Here is a 27,974-nt window from a genome sequence, read left to right as displayed (position 1 = left end):
AATGAAGGTCCCCATCGAAATCGTCGAAGCTGTCGTCGACCTTTGTAGACACGATCCTAGCACCCTTGCAGCGTTCTCGCTCGTCACTAGCCAGCTCAGGGCGAGGTCCCAGTCTCACCTGTTCTCCCACCCCAAGCTCGTCATCACATGGACCATTGAAGGCTCACCCGCACAAAAGCTTCAGGATTCCCTGCAGTCCAACGATTCGCTGATCCCGTTAATAAAAGGTCTTACGTTTGACCTTCGATTCGTCCACGACACACCATGGCCACCACGCATTTACATGAACACTGTCGAACCAGAAGAACTAGGGATGACGAATATCCTCGACACCCTTGTGTCGCCAATTCTCTTGAAAGCCAGACACCTCCGCACATTGTGCTTGAAGGAATCATCGAGGTTTACGGCCTCAAAGTTTCCAGACAACATCTTCTGTACCCCCATGCTCAACACCGCTCAACTCTTTCGGTCGATAGTTTCGACCAATTTCCAAGAGCTACACCTCAGTGATTTGCTCTACTTCCTCCCGTCATCATTCATCCACCGCCATCAACACAACCTCCGACATTGGGACGCGCACAACTGCTACTTCATTCAAAACAGCGATCACTCCCCTGGTTCGGGTGGCCCTCCTACACTATACTTGGAGCTCCTGACTCTGAGGTGGGGCAGCACGTCGGGGTCACCTCCCGTCAACCACACCGACTGGATGCGCGCTCCATGCGCCCGTACAATCGATGTGCTCCAAGAGCCTGGAAATACTAATGGGCAATTCTACTTGGCTACCGACCGACTTCGAGCGCTTCGCCTCTCCCTCGACGCGAGTGAAGCGTGTCTCGAAAACACCGGCAAGGTCATCAAGAACGCCGGTCCTTGCTTGGAGAGGCTAGAGTTCATCCTGCCCTCGTCTGGGCTTGATATAGGTTTGTCAACCCAATGCGATCCTCCTATCTCTGTCTGACACTTGCGCAACCGCTGTAAACAGAAGAAGAGAGTACGGCTTCAACCCGAGAGCTCTTACCCTGCCGACTTTCCTCGAACCTCCGTACTCTCTCGTTCTATCAAGCACCACCCAGCGGCGTTCCAGGAGCGGCCTCAACCAATCACGCGATGACTGTCCTTGGCGCGATGTCCCTTCTCGACGTTCTCGACATTCCCCACCTGCAAGAGATCAATTTCTGGTTGCAAGAGCCTAAAGAGGACGAAGATAACGACGGTTGGGGCGTGTGGAGCAGCTTCACCGAGTTCCTGCACACGAGAAGGGCGTCCTTTTCTGCGCTCGAGCGTGTTGGAGTCACGCTTGTACGGTCGGGTGAAACCTCTCGGGGCGGGAATGATCTAGCGTATGCCTTCCTTTACTCGAATTTCTTGAACTCGGAGATCAGACGGGATATCGACCTGGATATTGAATTTGTACCCAGCGGCACGGAGTTCCCAGACTTGTCCATTGATGACTTCGAGTAACCTCTTAAGCACCCTCCTCTTGTACCATACGTTCAACGAACACCTGCGGACCAAACGCGTTATCACCCAACCCAGACGGAGCAGAACTGTCTGACGTACCCATTCATCGACTCCTCAGCCCCCTCTACCGCACTTCAACTCGGCTATTGCATGTGGCGCCTCCCATATCGCAGACCCTATCGCCACTGACGACACGAGTGGGCGACGTCCCGCGTTCTATAGCAGATAAACATCGAATTTACCATTTGTATCCGTTGAAATAGTTGCCGAACTCAATGTGCAATTGAGTGCTCCACTGCAGTGCTGGCGGGCCTGATCAGGATGTGCAGTGGTACAGACCAAACAGATAAGCAGTACTCACCACAAGGAGAGATGTGATATTTGAATCGTAGTCGCATGCCCAAGGAGATGCTAAGGCCTAGGTCGGGTGAATCCTTGAAGAAGCGGCCTTGTTCTTTGCCCGATGGCAAGCAGTCCACGGGAGAACCCACGTCCACGCGTTCACCGTCGGAAGAAGATCAAGAGTCAAGACCCATGGTGAAAGCCTCGACTACCCAAGCTCATGCCCTGGCACAGGCAGTAAGAAAGGCTTAATCGGCTACCGCGTCTTGCTGAGAGGTTCTTGGTGACAGCACCGGGCACCTGCAGGGATTCAAAGCAACGAAAATTGCGTCAGTACTTACCCAAGAATAGAGCTTGACAGGAAGACACTCGTGCCTAGCACCAGTGTGAAGAGAGAAGTTAAAATAGCACTCTTGAATCTACACGTGTTGGCTACACCCACGCACCACATTTTCTGGTCCCGTCCCAGTTCAATGGAGGCTTGCACCCGCTTCAGGAGGTGGCGCTACGTTTCCGAGTCGACAGAACGACATGGAAGGCCCCTGACAGCGATCGACTTGTCGTCCCGCAACGTGAAAAGTTTCAAGTCGAGTCGCAGAAAGGACAGCAGAGCGGTCAATTGAAAAAGGAAGACGAAGCAAAGGACAAACACACACGCCGACGCATGCCAGTGGAGAAGGATGCCGAAAGCCTATTTGAAAAGACAGCCCCGACGTCGCTGCTGCTTGTTACTTGGAATAGGCGAATGGGACGAGCAAAGATCCGTCCTGCAAGCCCTTTTGGTCTGCGCGAAAGGGCTACTGATTGAAGCAGGTCGGTCGAGGCCCAAGGCGGCTACGCGGGGAGGCAGTGGGGCTTGAAGCAAGGCTTTGTCTTCACTGGGAACGCAGAGACTCGGGAGACAGATTTGGTCAAAATGGGCTGCCTCGCGACATGCCACCGGTATTCAAGACGAAATGAAGAAGGAAAAGGACGAGATCCAAGGGCCGATAGACCTTGTAAGCTTAGGCGCCTGGGTCGCTGTGACCAGCCTCAGAACTGAACCGCAGAGAAATGAGGGAGCTTCTGAGCTGCTCAGACGAGTTGAAAGCCCGCCTCGATCGTGCTTCCCGAGCTGTTTCGTTGGGGGGTTGGGGCGTATAACGAGAACGATAACGACATGGAAGGGCGTCTCCGAAGCGGCAAAGTAATTCGCGAAAAAAATTCTCGTACAATGAAACGGTGAGAGAGAAAGCAAAGACCGAAAAGGGGAGCCCCACCTTTACCATCTGCATATGACAGCACGCTTCGAATCCAGAACCTAGATTTGGACACACATCTGTCCATAACGTTTCGAAGAACAGAGCCTGAAAGAAGATTCTATAAGGTTAGTCCCATTTCGCAATGAACAGACAAAAGAAGAGACCGACCAAACAGCTGTCACGAGTTTCCCGCAAAAACGACGTGGATGGTTCGTGCCGACTCGTGTTGATCATGATTGGCCCCGCAAGTGCACGAAAGGAAGTCCCAAATAGAGGTCGATATTGTTCTTGGATCCGTTAAGGTTTGTTCGCAGTCGCAAGTGGGTGGTTCAACTAGAACTGAATATGGGAGAAAGTAACCCGTGGGTTCCACGCGGAGCTCAGGATGAGCATTCAGACCTTTTCACACCGCGCGATTGGGGAGAACGGCCGGGACCTGTGGGTACCAGTATCCATTCAGACAAAGTTGGATAGGTTGAAAATTTTCATGTGAACGAGATGGACGTTGAAACGCACTTGGATGAGAGCTGAGCTAATCTTTAGCACGGTCAAAATTAATACCTGGACATGGGAGCCTCTTCCGACAATACAAACCGGGTTCTGTCTACGTGAATCGTCAGTCACTCGAACCAGCTCAGATACACCAAAAGGTCATCTTACCCACCCAGAGGACCATTCGAGAAGCACCTACGACCCCACCCACTTCATTCGGTCTTTCCGGAAAAGAGAGAACAACGTACGCACTATCATCTGTTATCTAGATTACCCAAGGAAGCAACGCCCTAAACAGCAAAAATGGAGGAAATGTCAAGTTCTTGTGATAGAAGGAAGAAACGTGGTCACTCAACTGGTACACCAGAACATCAGAGAAGAATCAAGCAGTCGCCTGGCGGCTATGAGCACCATCACGACGTGTGTCTTCTGACCTGCATACGATTCAGTGGAAGCCGAGGCAGTAACCGGCCATAAAGCTAGAAAGCCTTTTAGTGTTTAGCAGTGGTATTCTCGAGGACCCTAACATCGGGGCGAAATCAGCGGTCGGGGAGGCCGGTGAAAAACGTGACGGTCAACACAAGGCGCATCTGCCGCCCTATCTAAACGCTTGTTCTTGGGACCGTCCGCTGAGAATACGGCTGACCAAAAAAGCCAATATGAGCCAAACCCAGAGCAAGCGCGTCCGGAAACCTTTCCCTCCCCCGTCATAGGGACAAGTACTGACAGACCCGCTGATCATGTCCGTCCACAAGGCGACTTGCGATTTACGTGTGGCGTGACGATTTGTTGTGAACATGCCTTGTCGTATTGTTCAGATATGCATCTCTGCAATTGCCGTTGGTTCGAATCGGACGAGTGGGGTAGCGGCGTGGTTGGCAGGCCAGGGAAGCCTGATTGAATAGGTGTATTAACGTCACAGGTGCTCGACGGTACTGAGATGTTGGTGAAGGCCCTGGGAGCGAGACTGTCAATCCACTGTTACTCCTTTTGCGCGTAGCTCGTTTTTGGCGTCGTTGATTTCCTGGATTGAGGGAGGAAATGGTCAGCTGGAGTTTTGGTTGCGGCGGGATCAAACGCAGAGTAAGAGTCAAGCCGTGGGGATACGATGAGAAATGTAGCAGTTGCAGCATCCGAACGGGAAGTAGTGCGCCAGTCGTAAGCAACCGTCCAGGTTGGAGAACCCACAAACTGGATCCTGAAACCGTGGACTTTGCAAAGAGGCACTCATGTGGATCATGAACGCTAATAGACGCGACGAAAGAGACCAAAAGGGATTGGAGAACATCACACGTAGTGATATCACTGTTCTCTTGGATACAAACAAAGTACGACGAGAAATACTCACCGAAAGTAGTTCGTTGTATGCTTCTGGGCAGTCTCTGAATGTGAACAAGCCCCAGCCAAGAGACCACAGAGAGTAAGCCCCGAAGGATACCAGTAGCCACCAAGGTAGCTGTAGGCATGTAGATAGTAGGTCATCGGAGCCCGAGTCGCAGAATACCAGTCGATAGTTGCCCAATCAGAAATCGTTCAAGCCATGGTTATAGAAGGTAGAAAACGTCAGTATATAGCAACATATTAAATCACTTTCCACTGACCACTGGGATTAACTGCTCCGTGATCTTCTCGTCCAGGAAGGGTACCGACAGAATTTGGAAAAAGCAAAGCAAGTATGCGACCGTCACAATTGTTGCAACGGTTGCAACGCGGTGTAGTCGAGCCATCCTTGTATAATCGTCTTCTTTGTCGTCTTCGTTGTCGAGTTCTGTTCGCTGTGGGTCCGTTCAGCTCCTGGCTGGTGCGGTCAAGATTGTGGAAGAGTCTGAGTTGCAATGGCGGCGAGCATCCACCGTCATCGCGCTTCGCGACGGCATTCCAACGTGGCACCTTAAAAAGGCAATAGATAAGATTGATCGTCCAAGATAAGTAAATGCCTGAACGACCAAGTGAAGTGAAAGTCGAGGCAGGCCTCGAGAAATCCTCAACATGTACTTGCGTCAGATATGCGTCGAAAAGGTTGGTAGTAATATTTCGAATAGAGATGCGCTAATTCATACATGCAAAGACTGCAAGCTAAACCGTGATGTTTCCTCCATAGATCCGACGTGATTCCTCAATTCCTCGTTCAGGAAATGCAAGCATTGTCAATATGCGACTAAAGGTTGGCGGAGCTGTTGTTGAGGGACACGGGGTCAGGGGATGTCATCTCGTAGTCGAAGGTCATACCCTACGCGGCGGTCAGGAGTTTGGCAAGTTTGCCCGACTCCAAGGCTGCCTTGGTATCGTCACTGCCTGAAGAAGGAAAACCCAGGGTTAGCACAAGGCTTGGTCACGGGTTTTAGTGCGCAATTTACCTCCAATATGTTGTGATTCTATTGAGAGAAGGGGACACGGGGTAAGGAAGGACTTTGGTATTCATGACAGCAAATCAACGTACCGACAAACACGTTGGGAACAGTTCGCTGACCGGTCTTTTGTTGGAGGTAGTCCTGGATGGCAGATCCGTTGTCCAACTCGTCGAGCCTGGTTGGAGCAAGGGTTCACCCTTCAGAATCTTCATAGCGATCAGGGCGTTCATACAAACTCACTCGAGAACTTTGGGTTCAACCTGGGGGAACTTTTCCGCGAACAGGTTCTTTGCCTTTCGGCAGTATGGGCAGTAGCTTTTAGAGAAGATCACAACCCTGTTCTTCTCGATGGTAGACTATACGATTCAAAACCAGAATCAATTAGGTCATCGAGCTCCACTAAACAACATTTAAACCACCTACGTCAACGAGTTCAGAGATCGAGGCCATGTTTGTTTGTTGGGATAAGGATGAAAACCAGGAAATTCCTAGAGCAGATGGTAGACGAGAAGAGACCGCCGAGTAGATTCGTGGAAGCATCGCGATTCAGACTGTTCAGCCTTTATGTATGGCTCTCAGGTGGAAGCACGTTAATAATAACTCACGAGTAAGCATGGCGTCATGATCAACGGTCATGTGATCTCCCCGGCCTCTGCTCCGGGTCCCCGCTCCACGCCCCCGATTTGGCATCCACGCATCCGTGACTTGCCTCTTGCTCTGTCAGTGTTTAGACGCTGAAGAGTTCTGTGATTTCTGACTAAGTTGGAAGCTAAACTCGCGTTCTACCTCGTGACAACTCTATGCCTTGACCAATCTCCTGTTGTTGCTGATTCTACCTGTTCTCATCTTGTATCCGTCGGAGTAATCTCAAGTTCGGGACGCAACCCAGGTTCTTCGGGGGCCTGTAGTATCTACCATGGTCTCGTCCTTTCAAAGCGTGTGGGGCTCTGCCTCTGTCATAACCGACATAAGTACAGCGACGGTACTCTGGCTCGGGCTCATCCAACAAATCTGTGGCGATTAGTGGCTGGTTCAAACAAGCCGACTCTACCGCAGCCCAACTTTTCGTCTGTCTTCTATCAAAATTCTGATATCGCAACGGCTGAAGATTTTTCTCTCTTTTGTGTCTGTTTCTTCTGACCGGGGATTAAGGGCGCCCATAGTGCTCTTCTAGAAAACTAAATTTTCGCGTTGATATACACGTCGAATCTTCCTCTCCGAGTCCGACCCAAGCGCACAGCGCTCTCACATCCTTCTGGTTGAACCGCCCACTTCTGATGTTCGTATCAATCGAACCAGATTACTGCTCGTACGAGCATACATGCATCTAACGGCGTCGAAAACACTGGTCCCCACGGCCGTCGTGCTTCATGGATCGTCGTTCGTCGTTGTTCGGTCGAGTCCTCGTATCCCTTTGGGCAAATACTCCAAAAGGTCCAATGATACCTCTTCCCGCTCACGCTTCCATCGGGCTTCAATTCTACCTTTCGCTCAACTCGCTCCCAGCTATGACGACTAATTAAAAAAGGGAAAAATCACCTAATCGGTACTTCGGTTCGAGATGCACGAATGGGCTTGGGTCAATTTGTCAAATCTCCGAACCTTCCAACTTCGAAGTGCCCCTTCAATACATACATACCTGTCTGCCGGTGGTATCGTTCGATCGGTATTCTACGATCCTGGGAACAGCCTCCGAAAGGAGCCTGTACGGCGGCGACGCTGATGCAGTCGGCTCGCCTAGGGTCTTCGAGTCCCCCTTGAGGCTTGCAATCACTAGGTAATTAGAGAATTAGTGGTATACCAGACCCCCCAATCGACATTGTACGCGATGCTCTTGCTGATGGTGACTTGAGCGGCGGTGTGCTGTGTCAGCACACAATCTTCCAATCTTCTTAGGGAAGTGGCGTCCCGCCGTCCCCTTTGGACTTACTTTTCTGCAGTTTCGGTTAGTGCTTTACTTCAATGCTACGAAGATTCAGGAATTCAGTGGAGTGCAACGGGAGCAACTCGCGCGTCGGCGGTGTGCTCCCCATCAATCCATCATCTTGTACCCCGAGACTCCAGCTCCCAATGCACTCCCATACATGTTGCTGAGGTCAATCGCAATATGTCTGAACAATTCTACTGAGCTACCAAACAGCGCGACAACGATATCCCACCAGCTATTAGTGTCCGGGATTTGCTAATGAGAATGTCGTCCCCGGGACCCTCCCCAAGCTTACCTTGGGTTTACCATCTAGAAATGCCCGGTACGGGGTCGCATATTCCCTCATATTCTCTCGGTGCACGGAGGCCACCCCGCCGCCTCACCTCGCCCAGCCCGAATTGATTGGTGATGCCCGACGTTTGCCAAGCTAGTGCCTCATCGTATAATACCGATCGAAGTATGACTCCTGTCTGCCGTCTGCAGAACTCATGGAACAGTTGAATCTGGAATCTGGAGGCGGTCAGATGTAACGTCACGATGCTGTTCGTTCCTCAAGCATGTATGTCATTGGGAGGCTTGACGTGAGCTTCTGTGCCTCTCTGGTGTTGTTGGCGGACGAAGAGTGGCTCGTGCATGTTTCCAAACGGTCCTCTCTCGGCTTTCACAACCCTCCCATCCCGTGTTCCCACCAAGCCGATCTGTGTATGCTTTCCTTCAGTTCCTGTTCTATTGGCTGAGCGACGGATGGAGTAGGACTTGTACTTCACCGCAACATCATCAACGCTCATCAACGTCTTCCATCCAATTTACCCCTCATTTTAACTCTGGGTCCTTACGTATCCTCTCGCTCGGCAAGCCCTTGATCGTTCACCATCTCTCCAGTTCGTTCGCCGTTTCGAACGAGTTCTTTTCCGGGTTTCTGATCTCATTCATTCATTGATCGTTTTCCAGTCCTTCCAAGTGTACCCTCCCTCACCTACGCCACCAAGATTCCGTGCCATTCAGATTGGAAGTCGAAGATCTTCTCATGAAAACACCACACATCTACACTGACACACGAAACACGACTCCGACGTTTAGTTTGCTGCACATGCGCACACACAAGAAGGTGCGAACGAGTCGGGGGAAAGCCTGCTTCGTGGTACGTACGTCCACCTGGTGAGCCTGTTTGTTGGTAAGTATGAATTGAGTACAGTGGATCTGGTGCGTCTTAACAAATCCACCACTCATTGGGTCAATGGGATCACCACTTGGTTCTTCGTCGAATGATGGATCGATCCAGTCAAGAATACCATGGCCACCATCCAGGACGTCCTTCGCGAACCTTTCACCTTCGTACCCCCTCGTGTTTCGAACTCGAATCAGGGAGGAACGAATTCGAATATATTCTATCCAGGTACTTCTACCCGTGTCTCTATTCAAACGTGATCTATTAGTTGGTCAACGAACGTACATGCAGTCATGCACCGAAAGCCACTGGCCAATAGAAAGTCTCGTATTTCGCGGCTACAGAGTCCCAAGTGCATGCTGGAATAGCACCCTTACGAAAATGTACCTAGCCCCCTCCACATACTTCTTACTTAACCCTCACGTCAACCTGTCAAACGTCGCGCTCGAATCGCATCCGACTCGTAGGTTCTTCTCGCAAGCGCCCGACACTGTCACAACCTGAGGTCACCCACGATGAGGCTCTTTAGCTGCAATTCAATAGGATAACAGAGTAGATTCAATAGGAACACAGAATAGGACTACAATACTGAGAACGTGAGTTCTACATTCACCTTCTAAAGTCTACATGCCAGATCCAGTCACGCATTGAAGGCCGTTATTTCCGTAGAGTTTACGAGAGTTCCTGCGTAGGTGCTAACGTTGTATAACTTGAATCAGGCGAACGATGTAATCAGACTCCAGACAACATCTGCAGGAATATCATCCCTTTAACCTTTCTAGCATGTAAATCTGAAGCTGCGGAAACCTATAGGAAGAGCAGCGGCGTATCTTCGCCGATTAAGACACGCCTTTCTGACTTGTGCTGACCACATCTGGAACGAAGTTCGATCTTCTACGCATTCACGGGGTGCACGAGGACCAGTATTCCGAACTTCTGGCAAGTAGAAGTGTCTTTAACCAGACACCTCTGGGCACAGCAGGTAGATCCGCGCTCTTGGGTTGTCTGGAGCTCGATACATAGGGGTCAATGTTAGTAAACGATGGGCGCTAAAACTAGTTACTATTGAGAACATCGTTGTTGGTAGATACTATCGGCCGGCATGTAGATTTATTAAAAGTCCAGCTCACTGCCTTGTATCCAGAACTCCTAAGCGCCTGTGCCATAACCCCCAGACTAGACTCTGACTGACAGGCCATCTGAACCGTGTTTACCTACTCAGTGATCATGGCGAACAACAACCGCAGAAAAACAACCGTAGCAGCAACCCAACCAGCGCTCAGGGTGATCTCCTGGACACAGCAAACGTCACAGTATACGTACTCAACGACTCGTTCGTTAAGTGGCAAAGAGGTCACTTTGATTACCGGGGTGGGTGACTGCATGAGGAACTAACAGCTACGTTGACGATGAAGGTCGACTCTGGGTAGATAATTCCCCGGGTTAGAAGGGCACTGGCTCACTCGCTTAAGTGCCATGTATGATGGTCATGATACTGATGGTCACAAAATTCAAACGAACCGAACTCACTTCAAGGTTCTGTCTGACCCCATGTCCAACATACGCCCCAGTTCACCTTCCAAATCCAAAAAGCCCAACCAGTTCGAATCGCCGTCGCATCAATCACCAGTCGAGCGACAAAAGCGGAAAATCTACACTTGGAGACTTCAAGGATGTACATACAGACATGCGCGCATCACATAGACCCAAATTTGATACCGACGTGATATATTCCCCCTGAAATATTTCACCGACCGCACGTCCCAAAATCGAAATTTCGACGTAAAAGTCAGAAGACTTGGTTCCGTTCTAGTTTGCGACACGATCGAGAGTAAAACTGATACTCCAAGGCTCGTGACCCTGCAGGGGCAATCGAAGCAGTACCTCGAATTCAAAATCCTGTCCTACTAGTCTCTCGATAGCCGAAAGCTTGATGGCGAGTACGTCGGTCATGGCACGCCGGGAGAAACTGTAAATGGTCGCTTTCAAAAGCCCCTACAGACGCCCACAGCGCGATCCAAGCGGTGGGACCGTGGGGCATGTCGGTGTTTTGATGGACTCGAAACAGTCGGCGGCATAAGGGCCGCCAGACTCCCAATACGCGTCAAACTGCTTCGGTGGAAGTGTTAAAGAAGAAGGCTGGTCAGGCCTGCATAATTTGAAACGTGGGTCACCTTCTACACATCAAGAAAGGAGCTGTGATTCCTCGAGCCCCTAACTTGAACTTCCTCCACGAACGCATGGCACCCAAAGGCGCCCGTCGGCGCGCGCTTACTAGTAGTATTTTTCCACCTCCACAACCCCACAGGCAGATACTAATCGTCAACTCCAAAACTTCTCAAACCCCGGGCAGGGTGAGAGTCGTACTACCGGCTATTTTGCTACCCTCTGTCTCAGATACAAATTGCTTTCCACGTCCACTCTTCCATTCCGACAATCGAACAATCCTCGTGCGTCAAGCGTGACTGACCCTTCTCATCTTCGAATTCGAAACATAAGTTTCTCGCAAATTCAGTCGAAAGTTGGAGACAAGTGTTCGAGCTTCATGTCTTCTGCTTGGCGTGCACTCGATTGTCGGATTGTGGTGCACTGAAGACGCACTTAGCCGATTCCACCGGCGACTTAAACGCCAATCCAACTGTGGCAGCTTCTGTTCGTCTCATCGAGAGATGGTGGCTGAACCTCTCCTTCGGTCACGAACACGACGCCACACTCGGTTTGGGATGATTTTCTCATAGAGATTGGCTTGATTCAAGAGAGATCTCCAGCTGCGCTGAAGGGCGTCAGAACGACGTCAGATCTTGCACTAGGCCTGGCGCAACTCGCTTCCCAGGCCATCTCGTCGTGGAGGCAGATAATTCAATTCAAAAACTCTCTTTCGGTCGTCGACGACTCCCGATTCCCCATTCCCAACGACGAGTTAGCCAGCGCCACTGGCGTATGCAACATCAGTTTCAAACCAAAGTCCACGGTTGGTTTAAATCGCTACAATACATTCGCTAATTGCCAGCGAATAAAGTATGTAGCGGCGCCTCAGACTGAACTGGTTACTGAACCACCACCGCTCTTCTGCAAAGGGGACGCGCCAAAGCTGCAAAACTTCAAAAAAACAGAAGCTTTGAATGGATAGATAGATTCGCGGAATCTTTTACACCACGACTCGTAGTATGTTGTATTCATTCAGTCCAAACTCAATCACTTACTAATCCTCGTCAGGCTCTCTGTCGGCCCCAAAACCACCTTTGACTTTGACAGAAGACGCTGTCGGTTCAAAGAGCCCTTTGGGGGGCTCTTTGAACCATCACAACAGCACAACCGCAGCCAACCCTGGGGTGAATGCAATGATTCTCCATCGAGGATAGTTTGTATTCAAAACTTAACCCACAGACATCTTATTCACATTCTTTTCACAATGCACCGGATAGTGGGGATTTACATCATCCCAAGTTACCACTCGGATTCAATTATCGAATGGTAGGGCTGTACAGGTTTCTTCCAAGAGGGGAATATCCCTTTTGGAGTTGGGGGGAAGGCTGTCACGACTCACGACCGATGGAATAAACCCCTATCACAGCTGACCATGATCAAATGAGCGCCCGCGGTGCTTATCTGATAACTTCGCTCCCCATCAGTATCTCAGCGCCCAAGGCCCCAAGCTCCTCCGGGCCCATTTGTTATCTACGGTGGATACCGCTGTCTCAGATACGCTGTCCGGATATGGGGGCTCGAATTCCCAGAGTGGCCGTCTAGATTTCTAGACTCGAAGAGAAAGCATAATATGTAGAGGCTTGAGCCCATCCGGACATCCTGGGATTCCGCCTCAGCGCTCGTCTACACTCGGCACGGAAACCTGGGGTAGTAAGCAGGCATATCAAACCAAGCAGAACTGACAGTAATAGTAATTGATTAAAAAGGCCTAGAATCTAGGTACCATAGAAGTACCACATTTGTTTCATCTCTTCGTCTCTTGCCAGCTCGCAAATAATTTGAATTCAATCAAACAATGTCAACACAGTACTTCTGGCTTCGACTCTTCCAACCCACGGGCGCTGACTCACTCCAACACAACAGGAAGAAAACCTTTCAATTATTACTTTACCGTACGAATGCGGGGGAATCACCAAGACGACACGACGAGTCGGAGTAGTTAACAGCACCAATTCCAATTCACTCACCCATCATCGCCCGAAAGTCAAGAAAAAACCCCCGAAATATCATCCATATCTCAATAGTATTTACATAAAAGGTCCTCATCGCCTCGCCCTTGAAGCCCGATAACACAGTCTCACAACAGCTCCCACTACTTACCTGAGGCCCAAAGCTCTAAAATCCCGAACTTGCACAAAATACACCCACCTCCACCTCCCTCTCCGGCTACTTTAAGCTTACCACAAATTATACCATGGCTATAAAAAGCTCCTCTCTTTTCACCTCTCGATCCCGTAAAAGGGGGCTATAAAAAGCACCTCACACCCCGTAAAGGAGGCTATAAAAAGCTCCTCACCTCACACCTCTTCCCGTAAAGGTGACATTGTCCATAGCACATTGAACGTGCGTGCTTGCATTCAATGTTCAATGTCTATCCGGTACGACGTCCCGAAGGTCTTACTCATTACGTCCTGCTCGAATGACGACATTCGTCTTCGACAATCCGCAATCCTCAGCTTGCCTTGCAATTGCTCAACACGTCGTCTATTCGGGGGCTTCCCCTTCATATGGCTTCACGCCCCACCTGGACGTTCGCACTCCACCTCAAGAAGCGCTCAAACCGCGTCAAAACTCCGTATGTGCGGGTCGAAGAAACCAATCAAAGAATAAACCAAATCGACAAAAACTGGCGTGTTTCTTGCAAAGGAATGTAGAACAAACCGTATACAAAACTAGAGCGACCAAAGGAACGCAGGGGCTAGCTACGATACTGTCCAATGCAGACAACAACAAAAAGAAAGTCTACACAACTGTCTGGGTGGGTGCTGGTGTTCGATAATGAATGCCTAAAGCCATATATCCCAGAAGTTCGTCAAATCAAAGAAGAATAAAGGAAAAAGGCAAAAAGTTCCAAAAAGCGTCCAAGAATTATTACGGGTAATATAAAGGATATAGTCGGTGGGGTAATACAACAATGGTCGAGATACTCAAATGTCCGTTCTCAACACCGAAAAAAAGTCCAAGGAAGTCGTCAAAATCAGAGAGCCAAAGCGGCACCAACAGCGGCGGCACCCAAGAGGCCAAGGCGGGAAGCGATCGACGAGGTGGCAGAAGAGTCGTCGTGGCTATCAGCAAGGTTGGTGACATTAGGAGCAGAGCTCGATCCGCTGTGGGAAGCGCTTCCACTGGCACCAGAACCAGACGCCGAGGCGCTACCAGAGTGGCTGTAACATAAAAGGTCAATGGTTTACTCGAAAATGGTAGAAATGTCAAGAAAGACTCACGTGGCCGAGGCTCCAGTGGTTACGCTTCCAGTACCGGTAGCGGTACGTGAGGCGGTACCAGTGCCAGTGCTTACGGGGGTGGTGGGGATGGAAGCGGTGGGCTCTGCGATGGCGAAGGGGCCGGTGACAGCGTAGACGTCGTTGATGTTGCCAATGTTCACGGCTTCGAGGGTATAGCCACCCCTAAAACGGAAGAGGTCAGCTTTCAACGGGTCGGGCAAAGGCGACTTGGGGTTCTACTCACTGAGCAGGAACGACGGGGATGGTGAGGGTGATGGAGCCTCGTGCGGGGTCAATGTTGTTGGCAATGGCGAGGGCATCGTTGAAGCTGGGGTGGTTGAGCTCGAGGGTGAAAGACTCACTACAGAGTGGGTCAGTAAAGTCCTTATTCGCGGGGCAATTCGCGACTTACGGGTCGCCTGGAGCAGTGTCCCAAGTAATGGTGACTTCACCCTGGGACGAAATGTCGGTGGGTGGGTGGAGGGTGAGGCCGGAGACCAAAGGAGCAGCGCAGAGGGCGAGGATGCTAATTAGAATTGAATAAGGGTCGTTCAGAGTTCAATAGAAGAAAGACTACTAACCTGAGCTTCGCGAACATTTTCAGGGACGACGAGGAAGTGGGCGAAGGTTGAGTTGGGGAAGAGAACAACGACGACGGCGAACGATGGACGTGTGGATTCCTGACCCACGAATTTTATAAGAATCGCCACAAACAATTGTAAATAGTTCCGATCAACCAGTGGCTGACCCCTATTTTCCGAATGCCCGTTCGCCCTGAAAACTTCCATCCACTTGTGCACCTCAAACTCGATCGAAACCAAGACTCTAACCATAGTTTTTGGAATCTAAATAAGCCCAGTACAGTCCCTACGTCCTAGGTGCTTTCTAGAGAGCCAGCCTCCGCGAAACTGTATCAAGTGTACCTTCCATTCTTCTCCGTGAGACCCGGTTAATAGATCTATCAACAAGGTATCCATGACCTCATTAGAAATTCGTCGAACATGCGAGAACTTTGTCTACGGTCGAGAACTCACCTCGTCAAAGGGTCTTGTATCATTGAAGCAGCTATCCCAAACCTCATTCACCGCTTTCTCGGCCGCCGCCTCGTTGGGGCACGCTGGATTCGCCTTGACTGACTCGATAGCTCGACGGCGAACACACGCCTAAAAAGAAAAATGATGATCAACGTCAGTGGTTCCTCTAAAAACGACCAAACTACCTGGTGCTGCTTCGAAAATGCGAAGAATCCTCGTCGTAACTCCCGTGTGTATCTGCAATCACCACTTAGATTGTTCGCTCGAATCTAATCACAATTAGCACACTGGTAGGAAGCTGAAGACATGCCAGCAACACGCACCTCACTGCAGGCATGATGCCGGAGGTTACTCCAGTCGACTTTGAACCTGCACTGATCGAACATGTGCATCATCTCGTGTACGAGCGTGTTTTCCATATGCTTCTGACTGAAAAAGTTTCCAGCACAGAGAACAACAACTCCACGCTTATTTTCAAAGCCACCAGAGCGCGTCCGGTCGCAGGGTGCACAGAGAATATTCTGTCGTGGTACATCGCAACCAGCGAGTTTAAGTTGCTTCATCATGAAGACTACCGGTGGACCTGTATCACGAGCATACCCATCAGAAACGATCCAATCCACCGCCAGAAACAACAAGGCTACGCACTATAATTCAACATGAACTCCTTATCTTTCTCGCACCACCCAATATGCGTTTCCTGCAAATCCCTCAGGCGCTCTTCTTCAGTCACACCAAGACCGGTGACGAGCATAGCTTTTCTCCTCCATCGTTCAAAGGCGCTTTGCGGGGGGTGGGCAGGTTGAGGCGAACTCGAGGACGACGGCGCCTCGACCGACGAGCTGGACGAAGAGGACGAACTGGCCATTCGCGTCTCGCTGGCTGCCGGCGCGGCCCATTCTCGTGCAAGGTTTCCCACAAGTCGGCGCCTGGAATGCCGGGACGGAGCCGGGTCTGGTCGCCTCCGAGCCCGTGCCCCGACGATCGATGATTGGCCAACGCGGCTTGTCCTCCGCCCTCCATCTCCTTGTTCTTCAATTCCGAGTGCGTACCTCGTGGCTCTAGTCTGGCTCGGAAAACAGTGCATTTTTCAATCCTAGTCGCTACCCCAGGTACGTTCTTTTGAAAACAGCAAAAAGCTGTCGACCACGAGCCATGTGTCGCTGCATGCCAGCCTAACCCGATGGATTTGCGGCTCGCACACCGTCTCTTGCCCATTCCTGGATCCTTCACACACACACTTTGCACGCTACCAGATGCCAACGGTGAAACCCGACGCACCGTAGGCATTTCCCAAACCCGTCGATCTTCCAAAAGATAACTCGGAATGTCCTTTTCCAAAACCGAACGCACACCTCCCATGGAACGAACTTGGCGCTCCAATAAGGTTTAGCTTCGCCCTTCGTGGCGGGATGTCATTTCATCGCTCGAGTCTCGAGGCCTGGGGCCTGGCGAGTCAAGCCCAGATCTTTTCTTTCTTTAGCCTGCATGGTATGATACCAAGTTCGCCCTCGGCCGAAGCTGGGTTCGAAGAGACAGACACCTCCGACTCGACTTCATCCCACCTTACGGATACAGAAGATCCCAGCACCCGCGGACGGATCGCTTCCCCCAATCCCCCAAAGAATGATAGAAAATCTTCACTTTGCACTTGGCTTACCACATGCATACCTACCACAGCATCCCGCTTTTTTCATACGATCGCATCGCGGAAACTTACAACTAATAAGAAGGGTTCAGGGTATTTCGTGATTCCACTCTTTCCTTCAACATATGTAACTTATCTCACAGCCAAGTTCACCGCTGCTCTCCCAACGACCCGGCGCTTGCCTCTCCCGAACAAGGTCCAGCGGGCAGCAGCACCAACAACGCGTCTCCTTTGTCAATGCTAACGTACGCGAACTTCCCACTTCACATGCCTTCATCGATCTCATGCTGACGAATCGCTCGCCATCAGATACACTATACATAACACTCCCTCCCTTTACTGTCTACACATGTCACAAGCCACGAGGGAATCCACCCAAATCGCTGCCCGTTGTCAGCCAATCTTAAAATTACCTCCCTGCACTACTGTCTGTTTTCGGTACGCTTTCCAGCCGTTCTAAACGCTCACCAAACCACCATTCGCTGCAATTGAATTGGCCACCAGCTCGACTCGAATCTGTTTATAGCACCGCGGTTCGGTTGATCTACACACGCCCATTTGTCTGGACTCTGATCTAGGCACCCCATCGCATCGTCTTCTGTCAAGACTCAAGAGACACAGACTCAATTCGCATTTCGATGCTTATTTGAATTCCCGTCCTTCCGTCAGTCGTACGTCCGCCTGTCAGCCAGTCAACTCGTGGGCTTCTTCTCTTCTTCTCTGTGGCATACGGTCTTCTCACTTTGTCTTGTTTAGCTCTCGTTAGCTCATGATCAAAGGATCGCAGGGTGCTGACGATCATCCCGTGGCCGGGCTCCCTCTCCCTCTCACTGTCACTTACTCACTCGGTATTCCCCATCCGCTGGCCGCCTTCAATGTAATTCTTTTCCTACGCTTGGGCTACCCACGGCAATCGACCGCCAGCCAACGGCGATGCCATTACTCTCGTTAACAAGGTTCTCACTGGCTGAGCCACCCACTTGGTCCTGTTATACGATGCCGTACGTACGTACAACCAGCCTCAGAATATGGTATAGGACCACCGGCTACATTCTGCTTCCGAGGCGGTGTTCTCTGACGCCGTGCGTTCGTTACATCTCGACCACGGACAACGCCGTCGGACTGGGTTTCACTACTACAAGTCGACGAACACGAGAACCTCTGAATTGCCCATCGCGCATCCGGCCATCTCGCATCCCGGCTCTCGACGATGCCTAGTTCTGGATTTGGGTCTAATTACTTCTCCTCTTGGCTGTTGCTGTCTCGTCTTTGCATCTTCCCAGGTAGACCCTAGAGTCTGGACTTTACGCACACGACTACTTTCCACCCTCCAATTCATATTTCTGTCCGTCCAAGAATATGTACTTGCTTACAGCTGTCATCGTAGAGCCGCGCCCGTCTCACTTTTCAATTCTTGGCCCCCTCATTCAACGTCTACTACTTAATTGCATCCTAATACGAGTTGGAGCATTCCGTACTTCAGAGGTCTGGTGCTGGAACTCCAACTTGAAGTTACTTACAGGTCTCTACCAGTGGGAACTCCTGCGACCTTTGAACTTCTGACAGTATCCTCTCTTGGATGGTGGATTGTGTGCCCGACGCTATGGCGCTCTTTCGAAACTTCCAAACCCAGACCGACGCTCGTACTTACTTAGTCCCTTTTGCACGGGTATCCGCTAATCTCGCAAAACATTCGCCCTCTGGAGATGGATGGTGCCTTGACGCATGGCCCATGGGAACATAACCCCTTGGATCCTAGCACTCTTTACCCCGCGAGCACTTACCCCCGTCGCCAGTACCCGCGGCACCCCTTGCCTTGCCGTGACACTGAACCTGACTCGACCCAGTGAACGTTGAACATCTGCACCTGAACCGTCTGCCAGAGCTTCCCTCGGCGACAAGGAGGTCAATCCGGCACCTCCCTTTAGGCCTTGATAAACCCACTCGTACACTTTAGGCTTGAATCAACCCACTTCCGTGCTTGAAATAAACCCTCTCGCCCACCTATGACCCTATTCGAATTCAACCCCGCTGACTGACTGACTCGACTCGACTTCTAATAGTCACCGAGGATGATCTCTCGAGTTGGTCGCTGACATGTCTGGATCTCTCATTCCATTTGTCTATTTCCCCTGTTTGGTATTTTTGGATTTTTAGATTGGACGGACTGGTCTCGTGTTGACTTGTACCACCTGACCGCACAATACGACATCCCCATGCACTGATCCTTTAGTCATTTACTCCCAGCACTGGGCGAGCGGAACAGAACGATGACATACCATACAAACTTACCAACCGTGCTCGAATTGGGATTGAATTCCGTTCTTCGTATCAGACTGGCTCTCTGTGGATTATTTGTCTGTTATGTGAGTTCTTGATGCCTTTTTTTTCATAAGTTTCAGCGTGCTTTTCGGGGAGGATAGTAAGTAGTACTCAAACCGGTGAGTGATACCCTTGCGAGCGAATCAGAACTTAGACATCAAAAGGCCAATGCGACGAATTGACGAAATATCGCAGCTGCGGGGAACGGCGTTCGTCAACCAAACCTTGTGGGCACTCAGGCTGAAGAATTTCGAAGCTCTGTAATATGTAGTGTGAATTCGAGTAACAATTGGCCGCCGGTTGAGAAGCACTTAGACTCTCCGCGCTCGGATAGAGAGTTTATGTGAGTATCACCCTCTCTTCCCGCTCTAGATACTGTCTCCGCATTTATTAGGTGTTCCATTCCAAATAAATTCAATTCTATAGCAGAGCATGATGCATGACCTACTGATCGACTGGCTGACTGATTACCATCTCGACCCTCCTTCCGTGAACAATTTAGAGTTGGTTCTTTATTTACCGTAAACGCGCGGTGCTCATGTGTCCTTTCGTGGGGAACGACACATCCAAGGAATTCAATTTCATTACATACAACCCCCTCCCAGTGCCACACTCATTTGTCGTCCCTAGCGACCAATCAGGGGAAGCTGTCTCTCCTGGAAAGGGACTTGTGATCCTCGACAAACGCACCAGTTCTTTCATAGGAAGTGACTTGCCCACCGAATGCCTTGGGTGTGAGGGCTGCGGGTTGTATGTTGTCGTAATTGAGAAGAGGGTGGTTATGTTGGTTTTGAATTGGCTTATTGGGCTGTGTTGGGTCTACTGACCGCTCTGTGCTTGTCGTCAGTGCTTTTCTCTTGGGATTTGCTTGCTAATTACTGGTTCGAATTCATTCTCTCAGTCACATTCACGATAAACATACATGCAGACTCAGCGAGCTCTATCTCCGACGGTTAACGCATGAGCGAAGATCGCCGTTCAGCTGATTCAAGCAAGTGAACTGGTCTTTTGCATGTAACGTGTACGTACGTACATCCTTCTGAGTCGGAATAGTGGAGTAGCGGCTAGTCCTGTCAGTCGGCTTGCTCGCTGAGTTTCTACCCATTGTTCGAGGTCACCTTTACACGCCGGGGGCCGATCTGAGCTTACCGACATGAAACGGCAGAGATACCCAGCGATATCACAGCAGTTTGGGGTGGGAGTGGGTAGGTGGCGTCATGTGTATGGGTGAGTGGGAACGAGCGCCCACTGAGGCTTATCGCACTGAGCCCTCGAGTGCGCCACAAAAGTATCCCTCACGCAGAAACCGGAGTCGTGAGAACACCGCGAAATTGGAAAGGTCGGCATAACGGCACGACGGCACGACGGCTGTCCGGCGGCTTTTTTTTGTCCGGCGGTCCGGCAGTTTCCGTCCAGCCTGTCGCCCGCGGTTGGCTCTGTTCCATCCAGCACCACCACTTTCGTCACAAGAGGCCAGCATCCCATTGGCCCTCAATGCCCTGTTGACTCGGCTCACGCTAGTCATCACGAGTTGAGGGCATTGGCAGATTTGCTGAGTCTGGCACCTCTCATCTCCCCTCATCCACTGCCTCGTTACGGAACGGCGACGAAGCTCACCCCGGTACCTGTCATTTGCTGATGTTGCTGGCTCGACGGCCGGGTAGCCACAGCAGTGCAGGTACCATCTAGGGCTTAGGAGCCTTCGCGGATTTCGAAGTGCAGCACCTCAGGACTCGTTCGAGCGTCGCTGCACCTCGCACGCTGCACGGAACTTTGTGGTGCCTCGGAGGTTTCTGGTGAGTTTTCTGCCCATGCTGTTGCTTCTCTTACACCTCCTACCTTCCAGATTCAATAAAGCTTTGTCGACTCAATGGCCACCTACCCGAGAAACAGCCTTTCTCGGTGAAACACTCCCTTCTGGACGTCTTGTGTGCGGTTCTCCTCGCTGGATAGAGCTTACTCCCCCTTCTCACCCCTCCCCACGCGATCTGTTGAACACTCCTTATGTGGAAGTTCATGGGAACTGTCATTCGCGATTGCCAAACCCCATCCGCTTTTTGCTAGACAAGCATCAGCTGTAATGCGTGCTTTTGTAGGCAAAATGTTATTCATGGTCTTCTCCGTTCTACTTATAGCACACATGTATTGCTGAGAAGTGCTGTGAAGTCCCAGGTAACTGCGTGGTTCTAGCGCAATTATTCCAGCCATTTGAAGGGCTTAAATACTGGCGAACTGTTGCACACAGCACACTGGCACTAGTACGTTATGGATCTTCTTCCCTCACTCTCTACCTACTTGGAGAAGCTGGACCCCGCTCATCGAGCGCAGGTTCAGTTTCACAAGATCATTCAATTTATGACTGTCATGTCCCGTATCAAGGACGACATCCTCCTTGTGCAGCCCTCTGAAATGTCTACGTCCGAGGCACCTCAGCACTTATCGTCGGCCATTGTGCTCTTTCTTTCGACCATCTGCTCTATCCCTGAGCCTGCCGTCCGTCCACTGTGGGATTGCGTACGGGATGTTGTCTGGAATGACTTGGAGTTCTTGAATTCCGACAACCAACTCTCGTCATTTCTTCAATGTGGAACTGAGTATGGCTTCTGTAAGTACTGCTACTCTCGAGTCTTTTCTGTTGTCTGATACACACTCTCCGTAGCTTACCGAACACTTTACCCTCCCCACAAGTATTGCCCTAGTGTGGGATGTCGTAGAACGGCTAAAGGGTTGGCCTTGTCAAAAACCGAATCACGACAAGTTGTTATCTTCACTCTCGACGTAGGAACGCTCCCAGCGTGGTCAACACATTTCTATTGTGAAGGTTGGTCTCTCTCTTTTTTTTTGTGTATACATCCACTGACTACTGAATGTAGAGTGTCAAATTAACTATCATCACAACTTTTCGGTTGCGCAAGGCCGACGCCATTACTATTCAGGTATTCCAGACATTTTACAAGTCGGTGAGCATCAGTTCGCCGACGTGAAACTGATAAATGCCTGGATAACCCTGATGGTTGTCGCCTGGGCGTCTGCGTCCAACATTGCGCGTTTCTATAACCTTGCACTAGGCCCATACCACGGCCAGAACTTGCCGGATATGATTGGATGGCAGTTTAAAGGTGCAGTGGAGTTTGAGCATGTGTACGATGCCTTCACAATTCTGTCCCTTTTGGAGGACTGCGAGCGAAACAAAACATATCTCAATGTCCCGCATACTGGGTCAGAGTTTGACAGGTTTCGTGATGCTGTTAAGGCCCGGAATGAGGTCAGGCGCTTTTACCATCCCAATGTATGGCATGCGTGCAAATTGTGCTCACGTATGTGGAACGGTATGGTTGGATATTGCTATAATTTGTTTGCCATCCGCTGACTAGCTATCCTTGAATGCAGGTAAACTCAACCGTGTCGTCGTAATCGATGGAGTAACCCTTGGGCGCCCGTGTTGTCGAATTCCAAACTGTAAGGAACCAGCGAAAAGTGGGCCAGCGATTCCATCGTGGCAAGATCCGAGTTATTTCAACTCAAGGAGGGCGAAATAAAAAATAATATCAATGAAGAATTAATCGAAAATTAACGGAAAAAAAAAAAAGAAAATGTCCTCGGCCGAAATCGAACCCTTGACCGCAGCGGGCCGCGATCACATGGCAACTGATCACGTGGGCGCGATGATGGGATCAAAGGGGCAATCGCAGCGGGAAGACAATGAATAACCGAGTTAAAATAACTCGGAACCTCTCGTGTCAAACAAGAACCGTTTCTGCCCAATCCACTCCGCTTCTGCCAGCATCTGCTGCATCACAGGGTGCAACAGGCAGTGTGTCCCTCGGAAGCGGACGTGCGACGATGCAGCACACCGAGCTGTGGAGGATGCATATGTTGAGGTGGGCACAGCCCGCTTCCAGCTCCAAAAGCAGCTCGAGCGCGCCTTTGTTGCCAATCCGGAGACGTCTGAGCCGAAAGGCTTAGACCACACAGCTCCGGAAGGCGAAGCGGAATTTGTTTTGACCCCCGAGGGAGGTGCAGTAATGGAACCGCAAGATGCAACAGGCACTTCGACAACTGGGAAGAAGCTCAAGGCTCAGTTCGGGCGTAATCGCACCCATAACGAGCAGGTATTTACTGCTCCTTGTGGGATGATAGTTGCTCGGGAAACCTTCTATCATGCGGAGGGCACTGGTGCTGTTGCGGTATGTGTGGCTCCCCCTCATTGCCTATATTTTTCATTCAGTAATCCTATGTGTACAGGAAATGATCCAACGTGTCTATCGGATCGAAGGCACCCTCCCGGAGCATATTTTCTACGACAACAACTGTTCACTGGCCAAGGTAGTAAAGAATATTCCTTGGTTTGACAAGAAAGACGTGAAGCTTACTGTCGACGTCTTCCATTTCAAAAGCAAGCACGCAGTCACAGACGAATTCTGTCAAAAGAACTGCAATCCCGTCAGTCATCCCGAGCTCACAGGTGAAAACGGGAAGGCTTGGTACTTTAATTCTTCTATCGCCGAGCAGACAAATGTTTGGTTAGGGGGATACCATTCCATTTGTCGAGAGATGACTCCTGATCGTTATGAATTTTTTCTCGACGAGATGATTGAACGGCGTAATATTATGACATTACAAAAGTTGCAGAAGTCAGGGGCAGGGCCCTACAGTACGTACACAGAAATGTAATCTACACAAGGCTTGCTACATACAGTACGGACAAATCAAGGTTACTTTTGGTATCGCGAATGGGGGAAGGAAGATATCACAAAGGTCACAGAAGCGAAAAGTTAAAACAAGATCAACATCATGGAATATAAAAAGGCTATGGGTATCGCGAACGGAAAAAAAAAAGGAAAGGAAAGAAGCGACTCATCTAGACGATATCAATCTCCTCCTTCACCGAACGGAGCCTCTTCTTCCCCTTAGCCTTCCCAGCTGCGCCGCTCTTACCCATGCCAAGCCGTGTCGGCCACCTCAGTGACGGTGCATCTTCCATAACCTCACTCCAAAGCCCGGCATCAGTGCGTCCAGCATTGACGGCAGCTTGCTGCTTCTCCAGTGGAAGAAGCTTGAAACGCTTGCGCTGGTCGCTAACGGTCTGCCGTACGTATGTCATACCTGGAAAATAGGCCTCGAAAATGGGGCGGGGCTTTGGAAGTCGCCCGTCAGGGAGCCTCGTAACCATACGGTTGAGGCAATCAATGATGTCGCAGGCATAGAAGCTTCGGGGCCACTGAGGGCCATCGTCAAGAAGGACAGGGGGTGGAGAAGGTGCGGCGCCGTCGTCCGAGTCAGCGTCCTCGTCCGAGTTGTAGTCCGAGTCAGAGGGTGTTGCGGCAAGCACAGGTGACGCAGGGACATCCGAGTCAGAGTCGAGGGTGATTGGATTGACACTTGAACCAGCGCCAGGAGCAGGAACCTGCTCGTCGTCAGAGTCAAAGATCTCGATGACAACTCGCTCCTGCTTGACACGAACAGAAGTGATGGGCTCGTTCTTGACCTTCATTTCAAGGCCAGATGGGGTTCCTGCCTTGACAATGACGGGAGCCTCTATCTTGATGGTCGACTGCGCTCCTCGCACCTTGTACGGTGCAGCCTTGATCGCGGCAAGTGGTTGAGAGAGAGCTGAGGTGGTCGCAGGCTCAGTCTTCAAGGCGGAGGTGGTGACAGGCTTGGTCTTCGAGCTAGAGGCCGCTGTGGGCTCAATCTTCACGCCCTGGACCTTGTGTGGTGCAGGTTTGATCGCAGCGAGCAGTTGGGCTGAAGCAGAAGCGGGCGTGGACTCGAGCTTGACTTTCTCGACCTTGATAGACGTCTTTGCTGCTTTGACCTTGAATGGTGCAGGTTGGATTGGTGGCAGCTCGTGGGTTGTCGGGGAAGGCGAGCGCGAGTGGTCGAGACCTGCAGCTGCACGAGATCGCTTCGAGGATGTGGTGGCGGGGGTTGACACTGCACGAACTAGCTTGCGGACCTCAGCACGCTGGCCAGGGAGGTTATGGCGGAGATGTGGAACAGGTGGGGGAGGGGCCGTGAGGGCAACAAAATTGGCACACTCGCTAACCGTCGCGAGCTTCAGAAAGATCTTCCCCCCTGGCTGTGAGACTCGAGCGACGTAGCCAAGGTTGATGCCGGTCCAGAGCCGGATATCTCCATCTGAAAGAATCTGGATGGGCGGTGCGGGGATGGCGCTGTCTGCAGGCAAGAAACCAAGAGGCAGGAGGAGTTCCCGTGAGAGTGGAATATGAGGCCAGATGAAGGATTCGTCGTCGCCCTCTTGGAAGGTATGCGAGAGTGGTGGCTCCCCGTTTGCAGTCCACACGTACACCGTGACAGAGTGGTTGGATCGCATTTCATTCAGGCGCGATACTGACGACGCCTTGGCCTGTTTCTCGAGCGCCTCCTGTCGGCGGGCAACACCATCAGTGAAGACAGGCGCCATCTGGGGTTGGTAACGAGTTGCTGGTGGTTGAGTGGTCGCTGGGACGGCTGGGGGTGGTGGAGGTGGCACCGTCTGGGCTGGAGCAACAGCAGCGGGAGCGGGGTTCAAGAACGCGTCTCGATTTCCGTGTGTCAAAACACTACAACCGCCCGCAGCAATGCAGTCCTTCTTGCACAGGCCACGCTGGCATTTGGGGTGCAGATTGCGCTGCTTGCAGCCAGCAACGCCGCATCGCATTGGCGGCGGGGCAGTAGCGTCGGGCAATGTTGCGGTTTGAGCCAACGGCGGGGTCGAGGGAGGCGAGGTGGGTTTTCGAGAACCCGCAGGAAAATGAACAAACGGTTGTCCATTGGGTCCATGGTCGTTGTTACACTATCACGCCCAAGAGATTAAGGCCAATTGATATCCAATACCACCGGAAAGACGTACCGTTGCAACCCAGCGTCCGTTGTTGCCCGCCGCTGTGCTGGTGCAGATATGATACGGCACTACACGCGAACAATACCTGCAAGTTATATCGTTCGGGCGTGGCATCCCATTGATGTCGAGAGTGTCGGCCATGGTGAGATCTTGCTGGGCGAGGTGTTGGGTGTCTAGGTGATGAGTTACAGCATGTTGGATGCAGTTAAACAGAAGAAGGAACCTGAAAGGGTGCTTCAGCAATGGCGAGAGGCAACATGCAGGGAAGACTTACCAGAAGATGTGGAAAAACATACCAAGGACCTGTCTTTGCGAGGGCAGTCGAGATGGGATGAGGTCAAGATTGGTTGGAGAAATCCAGTAGCCATCGACGAGCTTGGGGTCTCAGATTTCGTAATATTCGCATACCGAATCGTGGTCGAGAGTTCAGCAAGTTCGCGGAAACGCGCAATGGGCTGCTTTCATCAGCAGACAGGTGGTGGTTGCCCTAAACTGGTAGTAGCACTTTTTTTTCTATTGTCGGCATCTGGTTGTATTACAGAAGGCGGCTACAGAACGTTGACGACGACGCGAAACAGCGTGAACGGTGGGGCGGGCGATGGGGTCGAGAGGCAAGGTGGGCGCTGTTTCCAATGTGGCAACGCCGGACACCCAGCCTGCCGTCTTGCCGGACACCTCTGGGGCAACGCCGGACAGCCGAACAGCCGGACCTGGCGTCGGCGTGCCGGACATTCCAAGTCCGCAGTATTCTGGGAGTCGTTACATTTTGGGAGGTATCCTTCCCAAGGGCTTCAACACTACATGTGTACACCCCCTTGCTATTGGCCGTCTGAGCTACGAGAGGACGCTGATGCGCATTTGAGCTATCGCCTCTGGTGTTACTACTATCGAGTATGTATTCCCTCTCTTCCTCACTCCGTCAGAGGCCTCCCTCTACGCGTGATCCTTTTTCACACAAGCAAACGAGACAACCGAACCAGTTACCGCAACAATTAAACTGATTCGAAATACCCCAGATTCCAGAGTGGGATACGGGGAACGCTTCTTTCCTTTGTTCTCCTTCACACGAGAGCGAGTGTCGCACCCAAAGGTTAACCCTAAACTGGGATAAGGAGACATCACTAAGCCAAAAGACTCGAAAGGATCACCTGTGTAAGTAGAAGAAAAAGAACAGAAAACAGTAATTTCTCGTCCTCTACTGGCTCTTCAACAGAACTTCGAATTCTTCAACTTCTTCTGACCCTTCTCAGGTCAATTCCTACCATTTGCGGAACCGGAAGCAAATAAATTGTCATTATTTTTTACGAGAACAAGGAAACGAAGGGAAAACAATTTAGGTAGTCCGGGGTGTGAGATGGGAGAAATGCCTCAAATTGTGAATTGAATGCCGTGCTTTATTTGGGTTGTTTTCGAAGGGTTCGGAGGTGTCTCGTCCTGTCCTCGGGCGTGTATGTTCCATGAGACCGGGGACACGAGGAGGGTGATCATGAGTGTCACGGTAGGCAGATCAAGTAGCTCGAACTGGCGCCAAGTGCCCCAGCGCGGGAGCGAACTGAACTCGAACTCGAACCCGTCGCTTAGGAGGATGTCGACGTGAGCACGTTCTTCACTGGACCCCAATCTCTGTGGTCAAGCGACCTCATCTAGGTGTCTTATGACCCTTTTTGGTGGAAACGTTCGAACTGCCGATTTGTGAAAGTGGGGCG

General features: G+C 51.1%; 9 protein-coding genes across 9 annotated transcripts; 4 read left to right on the top strand and 5 right to left on the bottom strand.

Annotated features, from left to right (window-relative positions):
- Position 1: 1 nt before the first annotated feature.
- Positions 2–1,464, top strand: CC1G_00737 (hypothetical protein; the record flags this gene model as incomplete). Its single annotated transcript, XM_001829506.1, has 2 exons — positions 2–923; positions 986–1,464. 2 exons carry the CDS (start codon positions 2–4, stop codon positions 1,462–1,464), a joined length of 1,401 nt encoding a protein of 466 aa, XP_001829558.1.
- Positions 1,465–4,520: 3,056 nt separating this feature from the next.
- On the bottom strand, positions 4,521–5,021 carry CC1G_00736 (hypothetical protein; the record flags this gene model as incomplete). The annotated part of the gene is made up of 2 exons (XM_001829505.2): positions 4,521–4,563; positions 4,888–5,021. The coding sequence occupies 2 exons, from the start codon at positions 5,019–5,021 to the stop codon at positions 4,521–4,523; spliced, it is 177 nt and encodes a 58-aa protein (XP_001829557.2).
- A 526-nt stretch (positions 5,022–5,547) lies between these two features.
- Positions 5,548–6,383, bottom strand: CC1G_00735 (hypothetical protein). Its single transcript, XM_001829504.2, has 5 exons — positions 6,314–6,383; positions 6,131–6,246; positions 5,980–6,065; positions 5,897–5,914; positions 5,548–5,834 (listed from the first exon to the last, which is right to left on the bottom strand). The coding sequence occupies exons 1-5, from the start codon at positions 6,338–6,340 to the stop codon at positions 5,770–5,772; spliced, it is 312 nt and encodes a 103-aa protein (XP_001829556.1). The 5' UTR covers positions 6,341–6,383; the 3' UTR covers positions 5,548–5,769.
- Positions 6,384–13,612: 7,229 nt separating this feature from the next.
- On the top strand, positions 13,613–13,972 carry CC1G_13781 (hypothetical protein; the record flags this gene model as incomplete). Its single annotated transcript, XM_002912203.1, has 1 exon — positions 13,613–13,972. One exon carries the CDS (start codon positions 13,613–13,615, stop codon positions 13,970–13,972), a length of 360 nt encoding a protein of 119 aa, XP_002912249.1.
- Positions 13,806–15,064, bottom strand: CC1G_13780 (hypothetical protein). Its single transcript, XM_002912202.1, has 5 exons — positions 14,999–15,064; positions 14,830–14,943; positions 14,662–14,778; positions 14,418–14,600; positions 13,806–14,357 (listed from the first exon to the last, which is right to left on the bottom strand). The coding sequence occupies exons 1-5, from the start codon at positions 15,013–15,015 to the stop codon at positions 14,171–14,173; spliced, it is 618 nt and encodes a 205-aa protein (XP_002912248.1). The 5' UTR covers positions 15,016–15,064; the 3' UTR covers positions 13,806–14,170.
- Positions 15,065–15,241: 177 nt separating this feature from the next.
- On the bottom strand, positions 15,242–16,319 carry CC1G_13779 (metalloprotease ATP23; the record flags this gene model as incomplete). The annotated part of the gene is made up of 5 exons (XM_002912201.1): positions 15,242–15,375; positions 15,452–15,580; positions 15,637–15,720; positions 15,775–16,034; positions 16,100–16,319. The coding sequence occupies 5 exons, from the start codon at positions 16,317–16,319 to the stop codon at positions 15,367–15,369; spliced, it is 702 nt and encodes a 233-aa protein (XP_002912247.1). The 3' UTR covers positions 15,242–15,366.
- Positions 16,320–21,501: 5,182 nt separating this feature from the next.
- Positions 21,502–22,664, top strand: CC1G_13778 (hypothetical protein; the record flags this gene model as incomplete). Its single annotated transcript, XM_002912200.1, has 6 exons — positions 21,502–21,513; positions 21,557–21,679; positions 21,765–21,914; positions 22,204–22,242; positions 22,295–22,381; positions 22,656–22,664. 6 exons carry the CDS (start codon positions 21,502–21,504, stop codon positions 22,662–22,664), a joined length of 420 nt encoding a protein of 139 aa, XP_002912246.1.
- Positions 22,665–23,014: 350 nt separating this feature from the next.
- Positions 23,015–23,890, top strand: CC1G_13777 (hypothetical protein; the record flags this gene model as incomplete). The annotated part of the gene is made up of 4 exons (XM_002912199.1): positions 23,015–23,077; positions 23,324–23,608; positions 23,667–23,783; positions 23,819–23,890. 4 exons carry the CDS (start codon positions 23,015–23,017, stop codon positions 23,888–23,890), a joined length of 537 nt encoding a protein of 178 aa, XP_002912245.1.
- Positions 23,891–24,282: 392 nt separating this feature from the next.
- Positions 24,283–26,562, bottom strand: CC1G_00730 (hypothetical protein; the record flags this gene model as incomplete). Its single annotated transcript, XM_001829499.1, has 3 exons — positions 24,283–26,220; positions 26,278–26,491; positions 26,543–26,562. The coding sequence occupies 3 exons, from the start codon at positions 26,560–26,562 to the stop codon at positions 24,283–24,285; spliced, it is 2,172 nt and encodes a 723-aa protein (XP_001829551.1).
- Positions 26,563–27,974: the final 1,412 nt, after the last annotated feature.

The sequence above is a fragment of the Coprinopsis cinerea genome, assembly GCF_000182895.1.
Source record: "Coprinopsis cinerea okayama7#130 chromosome 1 map unlocalized cont3.1, whole genome shotgun sequence".
Taxonomy (NCBI): Eukaryota; Fungi; Basidiomycota; class Agaricomycetes; order Agaricales; family Psathyrellaceae; genus Coprinopsis; species Coprinopsis cinerea.
Note: the sequence above shows the minus strand (reverse complement) of the source record. Positions and strands in the feature narration are given on the sequence as shown.